This window comes from Leuresthes tenuis, unplaced genomic scaffold (genome assembly GCF_036924035.1).
Source record: "Leuresthes tenuis unplaced genomic scaffold, fLeuTen1.0.hap1 SCAF_23, whole genome shotgun sequence".
In the NCBI taxonomy this organism is placed as follows: domain Eukaryota; kingdom Metazoa; phylum Chordata; class Actinopteri; order Atheriniformes; family Atherinopsidae; genus Leuresthes; species Leuresthes tenuis.
The window spans coordinates 3,315,523-3,327,699 of NW_027325377.1; the positions used below are offsets into that span (position 1 = coordinate 3,315,523).

At 46.4% G+C, this 12,177-nt stretch overlaps 1 protein-coding gene across 1 annotated transcript in view; it reads right to left on the bottom strand.

The window, feature by feature from the left end:
- ptprb (protein tyrosine phosphatase receptor type b) overlaps positions 1–12,177 on the bottom strand; it is a 41,465-nt gene that overhangs the window by 14,932 nt on the left and 14,356 nt on the right. Inside the window, exons 9-23 of the mRNA XM_072377027.1 lie at positions 11,194–11,311; positions 9,704–9,849; positions 7,977–8,243; positions 7,754–7,812; positions 6,651–6,855; positions 6,480–6,577; positions 4,459–4,624; positions 4,237–4,367; positions 4,003–4,150; positions 2,602–2,874; positions 2,358–2,524; positions 1,251–1,377; positions 1,052–1,152; positions 552–717; positions 196–477 (exon numbers count right to left, since the gene is read on the bottom strand). Coding sequence (XP_072233128.1) covers positions 196–477; positions 552–717; positions 1,052–1,152; positions 1,251–1,377; positions 2,358–2,524; positions 2,602–2,874; positions 4,003–4,150; positions 4,237–4,367; positions 4,459–4,624; positions 6,480–6,577; positions 6,651–6,855; positions 7,754–7,812; positions 7,977–8,243; positions 9,704–9,849; positions 11,194–11,311 — 2,454 coding nt within the window. The remainder of the gene's footprint in view (positions 1–195; positions 478–551; positions 718–1,051; positions 1,153–1,250; positions 1,378–2,357; positions 2,525–2,601; positions 2,875–4,002; positions 4,151–4,236; positions 4,368–4,458; positions 4,625–6,479; positions 6,578–6,650; positions 6,856–7,753; positions 7,813–7,976; positions 8,244–9,703; positions 9,850–11,193; positions 11,312–12,177) is intronic.

The following is a 12,177-nucleotide window of genomic DNA, read 5'->3' on the forward strand; positions in this document are numbered from 1 at the left end:
AATCCAGCAGCCTAAAGCCTGTTTTTGCACAGTAACGTCTTTCACCAGTGGGTTGTTATTTTTTTTAAAATGGTGTGACTTATACAGTAAAGGCATCGTTTACGTTGTTTAAACTCTGAAAAATGAACATTTTCTGCCTGTATTCTGCCTTATTTTGTGCCTTTTTCCTCCCACCACCATTGCAGCTCCACCTACTTGTCCTGACGCTCCTCTGGATTGGCTGGCTCTGTACTTTAGGCCCGCCCTTGGCTCCGCCCCCACTAACAGCCATCAAGGTGAAGTTGTACTGTCGCCCCGGAAACATCCCGGCCACGACGCTGCTGGTCAGGTAAGTGCGTGTGACGGTCAGGCGATCCGCAGGCGTCCACTGCAGGCTGAAGTCATCGTAGTCTCCGCTGTCGGGCCCAGACCACGACAGCTCTATGGTGTCATTGAGCGGGCCTCGTGTGACGGACAGGGAGGTGGGTGGTTCTGGTGCTGGAGGATAAACAGATGGGTATTAAAGCTCCAACTGAAGTTTTATGAATGCATTTTCTTTTAAAGTGACTTACAGGTGCGACCGAATGCTGAGACGTTATTGAGCAGTTCTCCACTGTGCGTGATGACCTCAGCACGATACAGCCGGCCAGGGACCAGCCCAAGGAAGGTGTGACTGCGGTGCTCGGCCCCCAGCGTCTGAGCTCCCACCGCGGCGCCAAAGGCGTCGTACAACACCACCTTAAATCATCCGAAAAGACTTAACACCGACGGCTGCGCTCAGGGAGAAAGATTCAGCTTCTTTTTTTAGATATAGAAACAAGTCATCCATCCGGTTGAGACATTAAAACCAAAAGCACAGAAGAAGAAAGAGGAGCAGGAGGCCGGTTTAAGATTAAAAGAATCGCAACCGGCTGAATTTTCAGCTGATTTTTCTGTTTGGGTTGTTAAACATTCATCATAAAATACAATTTCCTGCCAGAATATTCAGTCTTTTGTTAAAAAGTCATGTTTAAGATGTACACAACTCCCTTTTCCACTGCTAATTAAGACCAACTAAAGCAGATAAATGTACCTGGTAGCTGCTCCAGCTTCCTTCTCCGTACTGCCAGCTGACCGTCAGTTTGTCCGTCCGTCCTGAACTCTGAACCTGAAGAGATGAGACCGGAGACGGAACTGCAGAGCCGACAGAGAGGGAGGGGGGACATTAAAGACATCAGGTTAGATGGAGAGTAAGAGGAACATAAAGGGAATAAGGAGACTGGCAGACTGACCGGTTCGAGCGAGGACAGAGGAGTCGCTGCTCATGTCTCGACTCCAGCTCACCACCTGCAGTTTGTACAGACTCCCGGGTCGCAGGCCGGAGAAAACACAGCTGTGTACATCTGGACTGACTGCAGCCTGACCACAAACAGCAAATAAAGTTGTGAGTAAAGGTGGGAATCTATAGAAGATCTGCTAAATAAGACGCTTCTAATCCAGTTTAAGTTTTAAAAATGAGAATTAAAATGCCAGATCCTGGAGGAGAGATAAGGCCTCACTTAAATGTAAATGTACTTTATTTATACAGCCCTTTACAACAATCCATTTCGGTGTATCCAAAGTGCTTTACAGCAGATAATAAATAAAGAAAATATGAGTAAAAAACAATAAAATAAAAGTAAAAGCAATAAAATAAAATACAGCAAAATTGAATAAGATAATATAAAAGTGTCACCATACTACTGGGTATTAAAAGCCATCTGAAATAAATATGTTTTTAGCCTAGATTTAAAGAGGCCCAGGTCAGAAATAAGATGCATCTGGGGGGGGTCCAGAGCCTGGGGGCAGCAACAGAAAAGGCTTGGTCACCCCAGGGCTTGTATTCTGACCTGAACACTTCCAACAAAAGTTGATTTGTTGACCTCAGAGCTCTGCCAGGGTTACAGTTAAAAGCTCAGATAAATACGATGGGGGGAGGCCGATAAGAGCTTTAAAAACAGACATTAAAAGGTTAAAATCAGTTCTATAAAAAGGACAGGAAGCCAATGAAGGGAGTCAAGAACAGGAGTGATGTGCACAGGTCTGTTAGTGTTGGTTAAAGACGGGCAGCAGCAGCATTTTGCACAATGACGCCGACATAAAGTCCATTGCAGTCGTCTAACCTTGAACTTATTAGGGCTTGGATGGCTTTAGGTGGAAAAAAACTTCCCTGATCTGCTTATCAGACTTAAAAAAGCACGAATCAAAGTGCTTCAGGACTGCAGAACACATCCTGAAGTGACAGAAGGTGTGTTTGAACATCAGAGCTGGTAGATTTCTGTGTCCACACAGATGTTCAGCCTGTTAATGTGAACGTAACCCTGAAACAGCTCAGTAAAAGCTGGACTGGTGCTCCTCACCTTATGCTCCCTCCTGCTCCCTGGAGGCCTGTGATTGGCCGCCGCCTCCATGACGCGGTGCAGCGACAGGTTGTAAATGTCCACGTGGCCGTCGGAGGGAAGCCAGGAGAAGCTGAGAGAGGAGGTGTTGAGTGAGGTGACCGTCAGATTACTGACCGCAGCCGGACCTGAACCAGGAAGATGTTCCAAATGAGCGTTTACATCACGACCCTCACTGCAGATTACTGGAAACAACGCCACTCACGTGTTTGTCCCTCTGCTGTCGCGGCGTTCAGCGATTTGACGCCGCCGCTCAGAGTCACCACCTCCACACGATACCACTTCCCTGACGTCAAACCCTCCAGCCGCTCGCTTCGTTTGTCCGCCGCGACGGATCGGTTGAGCAGAGCCACGTCGCCCTTCTCCAGCAGCTGCAGGCTGTAGCCGTCGAACACGCCCACCGGCCGCTCCCAGCTGACAGTCAGGCTGTGGGTGGTGTGGTCGTTGTCGGCCTGCAGAGCCGTGACAGTGGCTGGAGCTGAAGGGCGTAACCATGGTTTAGACATTGGGGGGGTCCAAGAAAAACAAAATTGTTGAGTGCATTATCTACAATTCTTTATTTATATATGAAAAATTGGACATTTAGAACATAGTTTAGAGGACTACATTGACCATGTAAGTTCACATCTAAAGGAATAGTGTAATTTCTCAGAGACAGTGACTGCCCCCCCACTTTGTTTTGGTTAGTTGCTTCCTGTTTACTGACCTTAAACACACCTACCAATTACAATTATGCTCTTCCAGTAGTTCTGTAGCAAATAGGACAGCTTCCAATGGAAAACGACCAAATACCCAAAGCATGTTTATGGAAATATTTTAATAAGGACAACTAATGATGTAACAAATTACAGACTTTTCCTTTAACAAAAAATGTGCCGAGGACTTTTAAGTCCAGGTTCATTTCTATTGTGTCAATGTCTCAAAATGTGCATTAACAATGAAAAGTCTAATAGTCTAATGTTATTTTTGTTTTAAGTTGTTTTATTTTGAAAGGGGGCGGAAGTTTATTTTGTTGATTCTGTGTTGGATTTCCTGTTCTGGTACAATCTGCTCTGTTGAGCAGCGGCTCCGTCAAAAGTAGAAGTCCAACGTAAAGATAAGGAGAGCCGCTGCTGAGACGGCGGCGCGCGCGGTGGGTCACTCTCATTGGCTAGAGTGTTAGCATCAACAACGGCGACCGCGGCGCAGCCGTTACGTTCCCATGGTAACACACGCAAGCGCGCCCGGTGGGTCACTCTCATTGGCTAGAGTCTTAGCATCAACAACGGCGACCGCGGCGCAGCCGTTACCACGGTAACACACGGAAATAAGTTGAAAATAAATAAGACATAACAAGAGACCGATCCCTTGCCAGGGTTCATAAAAGGAGAACATGCATTTTACATATTTTCTTCTGTATATTGGGGGGGACAGGTTGGTATTTTCTCAATATTGGGGGGGACAGGTTGGTATTTTCTCAATATTGGGGGGGGGCACGACCCCCCCAAAGAATGCGTGGTTACGCCATAGGCAAACGCACAAAAAACAATGACAACATCTATTACTTTAATCTAAACAGACTCAAATCGTTACATTTATAATAATGGTATCAATCAGGGTGTCCAACCTGCTCTGCCGGCGGCCGTGTTGCTGTTGGACAACGTCCCGCTCATTGATTGGATGGTGACGGTGTAGGCGTGGCCCGGGATCAGATCCAAGAAGTCCAGGGAGGAGACGTGTTTGGGAACGGCGCGAGTATCGATGGCGACTCCGTCCTGGAGAGAGGAAGTGATGACATCATCCTTTCACCAGTCAATCCATCCATCATCTAACTCGAGGCAGATCAGTAAACATGGCTCACCGTGGTCGTCAGGGAAACGACATACATGTCCAGGTCTCCGTCTCCAGGCATCCAGGTGACCAACAGCCCGCTAACAGAGTCCGTCTGACCGCGCTGAGGAAGCATCCGCAGGTTCCTTACAGCACTGGGAACTGAAGGGGACACAAACCACATCTGGATCCACCAAAACCTGCACTCTGAGGTGTTTTAACTCAGTTTGTGGCTGATACCCAGCTGTCCTACCTGTCCGTCCCTCCAGGACCTGAGCCGTCTGGTACGGCCCGCTGAATGTTGACACCAAGATCTTATAGAGCCGGCCAGGAGTCAGAGAGGTGAGGAGGTGATGTTTCACCTCGCTGCCCAAGATGACCGGAGGGAAAACCCGAGTGTCGTTGAAGAGCACGGTGACCTGCAGGCACAGGCGAGTAAAGAGCTCAAATCAGGGAGGATAGCACATGAGAAAACTGTTTGAGGGGTCATGACCCGAAGAGAGGATCATTTAACATCCCCCTGAATCACTGAGTTCATGAGAATGAGGATTCAATTACAAAATCAATCAGTTTTTTTCTTATTCTAGTGACAGATAAAAACTTTTAGGCAGCAGCTTCTCCAACTTTCAGTTTTGTCAGTTTTCTGTCATAAATAAAAATAATATTTAGTTTCTTTTACTTGACAGGAATTAATTAAAAAGTTTATCATGATTAAGGCAGTCGAACTGGGCCTAAACCGGCTGCTGTATATATAACCAGCTGCTGTATATATAACCAGCTGCTGTATATATAACCGGCTGCTGTATATATAACCGGCTGCTGTATTTTTATTCCAGATTCTGTATAAACAAAGAAAACAATAAACTGACGTTTGGTGCATTACAGCTGAGTCAAGAGTCAATCTATCGATCATAAACACAGGAAAAATGGATGTTTGCTCTGATTTGATGTTTGTAACAATCCCATTTTCTCCATTTTTTATCCCCCTCTTCCTTCTGAGTTTTAATAAGGTTTACTTAAGTAGCTGCATTCTCATTGCGTCACTATAGAAGACAGTAAAGATCATCAGGATGATAAAAACAGGCGTAAAAGAACAGTAGAAAGGACATAAATACAAGAACCTTCATCCACACGCCCCCCTGCAGCACAGCTCATTCCTTCCGGTAAGAACGTCCATCTTACTCAAAGTCGTCGTCCACGTTGTCAAAATCTGATAAATATCCTGCCATGTTGCACAAAACTATCAGCAGCAAACTCTGTGTGAAGTTAGCCGACTGTCACAGAGCACGGAGTGAATAAACTGTGCTGCAGGGGGGCGTGTGGATGAAGTGGTCCCAGTAGAGTGCCTGTGTAGAAATCCCTCCGTTAGCTCTCCTATAGCTGCAAGTAGCCACATAACAGCAGCTATGAGCTAACAGAGCTATAGCACACGTTCATTCATTCATTCTTCTTAAAGTATTGGTGAAATAAAGACAGATAATGCCTTATTTAGAGGCTCTAAGCCCCGTTCACTCCGTTATATGGATCTCCAGTTATCTAAATATCTTCTGAAGTTCCCCTTTAATGACCAAACTACTCACACCAGTGATGACTGTGATGGATGTTTAGGAAAAGGTAAGAAAGGGTAGTCACAACTCTATCGCCTCATGATGCTGAAAAGAGCTTTAAAGGCTGAAAAAAACATTGTTCATTTTCATAATTTCCCTCTGAAGCGGAAGGTGAAAGAAAATAATCCTCCACTGAGCCGTGATGCTGGGAGTTGTGCAGGTTTCTGAGCTGCTTGAGGCCTTTCACCCCTGTTTTTTGCAGCATTTTGATAAACAATATCATTGCATAGACTGTATATTGAAAAGAAGCAGAGCAAAAACATCCAGAGAGTGTTTAAAGCATCTTCTCCAGCCCACGCATCTTTAGAAGATGCTCTGAAGAAAAACCATCGGTCTGAAGAACAACATCCTCCAACAGTTTTTCTCGTGGTCTGGAAGATGCCACAGAGCTCCTTTCAGCTGAAAAAATGCTGCATCCCTGAACTTTAAGTGCTTGATGCAAAGCTTTCTAATTCTCAGTCTGCTTCCAAGAGTTTTTGAGGTCAGCAGCAGCAATAATCATCACGGATGTGGACTGAAGTTACGCTGGCTTTGGATTCAGATGAGAACATGTCAAAGACCAACATAAAAATAGGGTCCTCGGTGAGTAGATGAACGTATTTCATGCCAGAAATAAGGTTTAAAAAGACCGGAGTTCCCCTTTAACACTTTAAAGGTGTTTACTGACCTCATAGTGGTCCACGTCTCCGGGGGCGGGGCCCCAGGTGACGTTCAGATCAGCTGTTCCTGTGTTGCCCAGCGACAGCCCGCTCACAGCTGCTGGAACTGGAGGAAAAGACAGTAAGGAAACAAGCACCAAAACACACACATTTTTGGGTTTGTTTCGTCTCGAACTCACGGGTTCGACCATCGGTGGAGATGCTGCTGACAAAGTCTCCGCTCCAGGTTTCCACGGTGACGGTGTAGAGTCTCCCCGGTGTCAGAGACGAGAAGGCGCACTCGTTGTGTCCGGTGGAGACGCTTTTGTTCTGCACCACGCTGTGGTTGTAACGGATCAGAACCACGTAGTGGTCCAGATCGCCAGCTGCATGACGCCAGTACACCTGAAACGACAGCAGACACAGTAATGAGACTTTTTCCAACATGGCAGCACCAATCAGCTGATTTGATGACTTTCTGACAGTTTGGTGAAAGCCGGCGTCCTTCGGAAGATATTTAGATAACTGGAGATCCATATAACGGAGAGAACGGGGCTTAGAGCCTCTAAATAAGGCATTATCTGTCTTTATTTCACCAATACTTTAAGAAGAATGAATGAATGAACGTGTGCTATAGCTCTGTTAGCTCATAGCTGCTGTGTTGTTGTTATTGGTGGCTATCGGGGGGCTTATAGAGGGCTTTCTACACACTCGATGATGTCATCACCACCTTCCGCTGCAGCACAGAGATCCATATGATAGCCGATAGCCGCCATTAACAACAACACAGCAGCTATGAGCTAACAGAGCTATAGCACACTTTCATTCATTCATTCTTCTTAAAGTATTGGTGAAATAAAGACAGATAATGCCTTATTTAGAGGCTGCATCCTCTAAGCCCCGTTCACTCCGTTATATGGATCTCCAGTTATCTAAATATCTTCCGAAGGACGCCGACTTTCACCAAACTGTTTCTCGGTGAGTAGATGAACGTATTTCATGCCAGAAATAAGGTCTAAAAACACCGGAGTTCCCCTTTAAGGCTTAAAACCCAACTGAAAACATTTCCTCAGCCAATTTTAACCAGGTTACACTTGGTTCTGTCTTTTTTCCTTCTACATGCTTTAAATCTGTTTCTGCTTGTATGATTTCTTATTTGTGTTGTGTTCTGTACAGCAATTTGTTTTAAATGCATTTTAAATATGAAGTTTATTTAATTCTATTTCACTTTTAGATATCTAACATGGGAAATTCATAGTACAACGGTGCAACCTAAAAGCACACGAATGTCCCACTGACTCACCCTGAGGAAGTAGTCTCTGGCAGAGTGGACAGCTGTTGGATTCTGGACAGTCGCAGGTTCTGCGGGACAGATCAGGAAAACATACAGACGTGTTCAATTTTAAGACAAAAAGAACACAAAAACCTAAAAAATAAACTAATTTAACACTAAACAAACTGAACAAACATATAAAGAAAACAATTAAATGACATAGAGAATGAGAACAAATCCAGCAGATCCTTACGTGTTCGAGCCTGAACCACAGTGGCGTTCTCCAGGCCGCCACTCCTCGTCACTATGGTGACGGAGTACAGGCGCCCAGCAAACAGAGAACTGAAGGAGCACTCGGGCGGCGAGGATCTGGGCACGGCCAGCGTGTGGACAATCTGTTTCTTGTCCTGAAGACGGACCAGGTAGCTGTCCACCACGCCCGCCACAGGACGCCATGACACCTGCAGGGCATCTGACCTGCCGCCGTTAGCAACCGTCACCTCGGAAACAGACGCCGGGGCTGGAGACAAAAGATGGTTGTCGTTATTTAAAATAATAATCAGTGTTTACATTTGAGACACGTGTAAAAAAGTTGGATCACTTTAGTGAATTGTTCCTTTAAACAAACAAAAGTCTTGATGAAAAACAGGAAGAAACTTGTTTTCCATCATGTTTCGCTGAAAATCTATCGACCAATCGAAGGTCGTCTGAGGGCGCTGTGGGCGGAGTTTGTTTTCAGTTTGTTTTTCCACCAGTCGCACAGCTAATTGGTTCGAACACACACACACTGACACACAAACGGTGTCCTGAAAATAACCCGGGACATTTTTGGGAAAACAATAGGTGCTCTGAGAGTGTGAGTGTGTATGTTTGTTTAACCACCATTGTGAGGACCACAAATCAACCGAAGTCTTGTGTGGAAAGTGAGGACATGATGCCCAGTCCTCACTTTGTGGAAAACAAACTCCAATGAGCTGTTTCAGGGTTCAGACGTGGCTAAGGGGTTCAGGTTGGAGTCAGGTTTAGTTCTGGGTGAAAGGCCTGAGAAAGGAGGTTGTCAGGAAGAGTCCCCACAAAGGTATGATGGCAGAAATGTGTGTGTGCAGGAAGCCTTTGAGTCCTGGGAGTGTCTTTGTCTGCATTCCTGACGTTCTTTTTTGGCATTTCAGGCATTGTTCTAAAAACCGCCCGATGTTATCGCCTCACACTCTTTTACTGGATATCTTTGTGAGGACCACAGGCCCCAGCCAGCCAATCATCACAGCTGATTGTCGGACCTGTGATTCCCTTCATAAAAACAGCTCTGAGCAGCTTTTTAATGCCTGTCACCATGTAAAAAAGTCCTCACAATGTATAGTAAGTCATATATAAACCAATCTGCAGCTCTTAAAGCTCTGCAGAACATCCGTTGACATTCTTAACATCAAATTTCTTATCTGAAGATGCAGAATTTCACACTTTCTGCTGTGTTGTCATGCATTTAAATGGTTGTAAACACAGCAGAAAATCATGATGACGAGCCGTCTTGACCGTACGGATCTCGAAAAATACCGAACAATAGAAATGATTCAGAATCAAAAAGGCTTTTAAGTTTATTATTCTCACAGATGAAGTCATTTCTGAGAGGCACCAAGCTTCATTTTACACTTTCAGACGCTGTTTAGTGTTGAATGTTCCCGGTCAGCCGGTTGTTTGTTTGAAAGGCTCTGCTTCCTGTTACAGCGGCTGATTGTATCTTGCATGGGAATATTGTATCGACACAATAAGATTCCAAATGGCCGACAATCAGAGTTATATAAACGAGTTTCCGTCTTTGTTTGTAATTATTTCATCAGAATCTTTTTCTGGCTGCCTGAACAATAAAGCTCCACTGTTTAAAAACAACTCGATATTCTCACAATGCAGAAGTGAGGCAAACGGAGCAGTGGCCCAGGAGTGAAGACATGGAGGTTTTAAGGTGTTTAGGTTGGATGATCTCACCTGTGCGAGCTTCCAGACCGATGAATTTGGACTGCAGCTCTCCGCTGATGGTGGCAGCCTGCAGCCTGTAGAGGGCGCCAGGTGTCAAACCAACCAGCAGCAGAGAAGAAGAGCCAGCTGGAACGCTGTGGTTCTGAACCACAACGCTGTGGAGGAAAAAGGACAATTTTAAGCAGCTGTTGGGTCTCTTTTCTTTTCAACTTTAACATATAAAGTTTGCTGCAACATGCACTTCTGTAAAATAAACTACTGCCTTTTGCCATTTTTTTAGCCATTCTGGCTCCGCAACCTTTTTACAGCTCCTTTATTCTCCAACACAGCCTGAACCCTCTGAGACAAGCTTTCTGTCATTTCTTTAAGGAGTCTTCAGGAATAGTTCTCCAGGCTTCTTGAAGGACATCCCAAAGCTCTTCTTTGGATGTGGGCTGCCTTTTGTTCCGTTCTCTGTCAGATGATCCCACACTGCTTCAATAATGTTGAGGTCCGGGCTCTGGGGAGGATTCATCCCTCCATAAGACCTGTTGCCACTGATTTTCAGTCCACTTCTTGTGTCATTTGGCACAGCTCAGCCTTTTCTCCCTGTTTCCCTTCCTTAAGAACGGCTTCTTGACAGCCACCCTTCCATGGAGACCATTTCTGATGAGGCTTGGGCCAACAGTAGATGGATCAGCTGAAGGTCCAGATGCATCTCTCAGGTCCTGTCAGGTCACAGCTGGATTTTTTCCTCTTTCTTAAGGACATCACTTTCAGATCCTGTTCATCTGCTGTAGATAGTTTTTTAGGCCTGACACTTCTTCTTTTGTCCTCCACTTGTCCAGTTTCCTCAAATGTTTTAAGGACACACTGCACACCATGCTGAGATATGCCAAGTTTTCAGCTAATAGCTCTTTGGGAATCACCTTGTTGCTGCAGAAATCCTATTTTCTGTCTGTCAAACTGTGTTTTCTTTGCTGTTTTTCATAGATGCAGCTAAAGAAATGGGAACAAATGATGTGTCTTTGTGACAGGCTGCTGGTAACAAAGTGCCTAAAGATCCAGTTTAAAATGGCTTCTTTGCTAAGTTGTCTGTTCTGTGTCGACACAACACTGGTTCATCCCTTGAGTTAGGAGCCTTTTTGCTGCCTGAAGGGTTCAAAGGTCAGAGTTAAGTGGCTGAACAAAGAAAAAACCTCAGGTACAAGGACTGAAAATGAGTGAAAAAGCAGAAAATGTTAAAAGAAAAAAGACCTTCAGAAAGCTGGAGAAGTATTGATCAGGATGAGATTATAAGAAAGTCTGGAAGAAATGAGGAGTGGATCAGGACTCTGGAACAGAACTGTAGCTTTTTAATCTAAAGACAGATTTATAAGCGTAAACTCAATTTTCCTGCTAACACAGCTGAAACTTGTTATTCTGTTAAACAAAAACATCCTGAAGAACAGATGGACTCATGTCCATCTTGTCATAAAACTCATAAAATATAGGAAAAGGGGATTCCCCTGAAGACTCACCTGTCTCTCAGCAGGGTCAGCGTGTACGAGTCCACGTCACCTGGTGGTTTTTCCCATGATGCCTGCAGGCTGTCCACTCCTGAGCTTCTCATTTTGATGGTGCGTAATGCCTCTGGAACTGGAAGACACATACGACCCCTTTACTGAACAAGGATGTGAAGATGGGAAAACAACGAGGACAAAACCTCAACACAAGAAAATCTGCTCCTGCTGCTCTTTGGGAGTTTAGTCCTCATCATGTGACCCTTTAAGACCGCATCGCGCGACCCTTTACGACCGCACCGCGCCGCCCTTTACGGCCGCATCGCGCCGCCCTTTACGGTCGCATCGCGCCGCCCTTTACGACCGCATCGCGCCGCCCTTTACGACCGCATCGCGCCGCCCTTTACGGCCGCATCGCGCCGCCCTTTACGGCCGCATCGCGCCGCCCTTTACGGCCGCATCGCGCCGCCCTTTACGGCCGCATCGCGCCGCCCTTTACGGCCGCATCGCGCCGCCCTTTACGGCCGCATCGCGCCGCCCTTTACGGTCGCATCGCGCCACCCTTTACGGTCGCATCGCGCCACCCTTTACGGTCGCATCGCGCCACCCTTTACGGTCGCATCGCGCCACCCTTTACGGTCGCATCGCGCCACCCTTTACGGTCGCATCGCGCCACCCTTTACGGTCGCATCGCGCCACCCTTTACGGTCGCATCGCGCCACCCTTTACGGTCGCATCGCGCCACCCTTTACGACCGCATCGCGCGACCCTTTACGGTCGCATCGCGCCACCCTTTACGGTCGCATCGCGCCACCCTTTACGGTCGCATCGCGCCACCCTTTACGGTCGCATCGCGCCACCCTTTACGGTCGCATCGCGCCACCCTTTACGGTCGCATCGCGCCACCCTTTACGGTCGCATCGCGCCACCCTTTACGGTCGCATCGCGCCACCCTTTACGGTCGCATCGCGCCACCCTTTACGACCTTACAGTGGGACACAG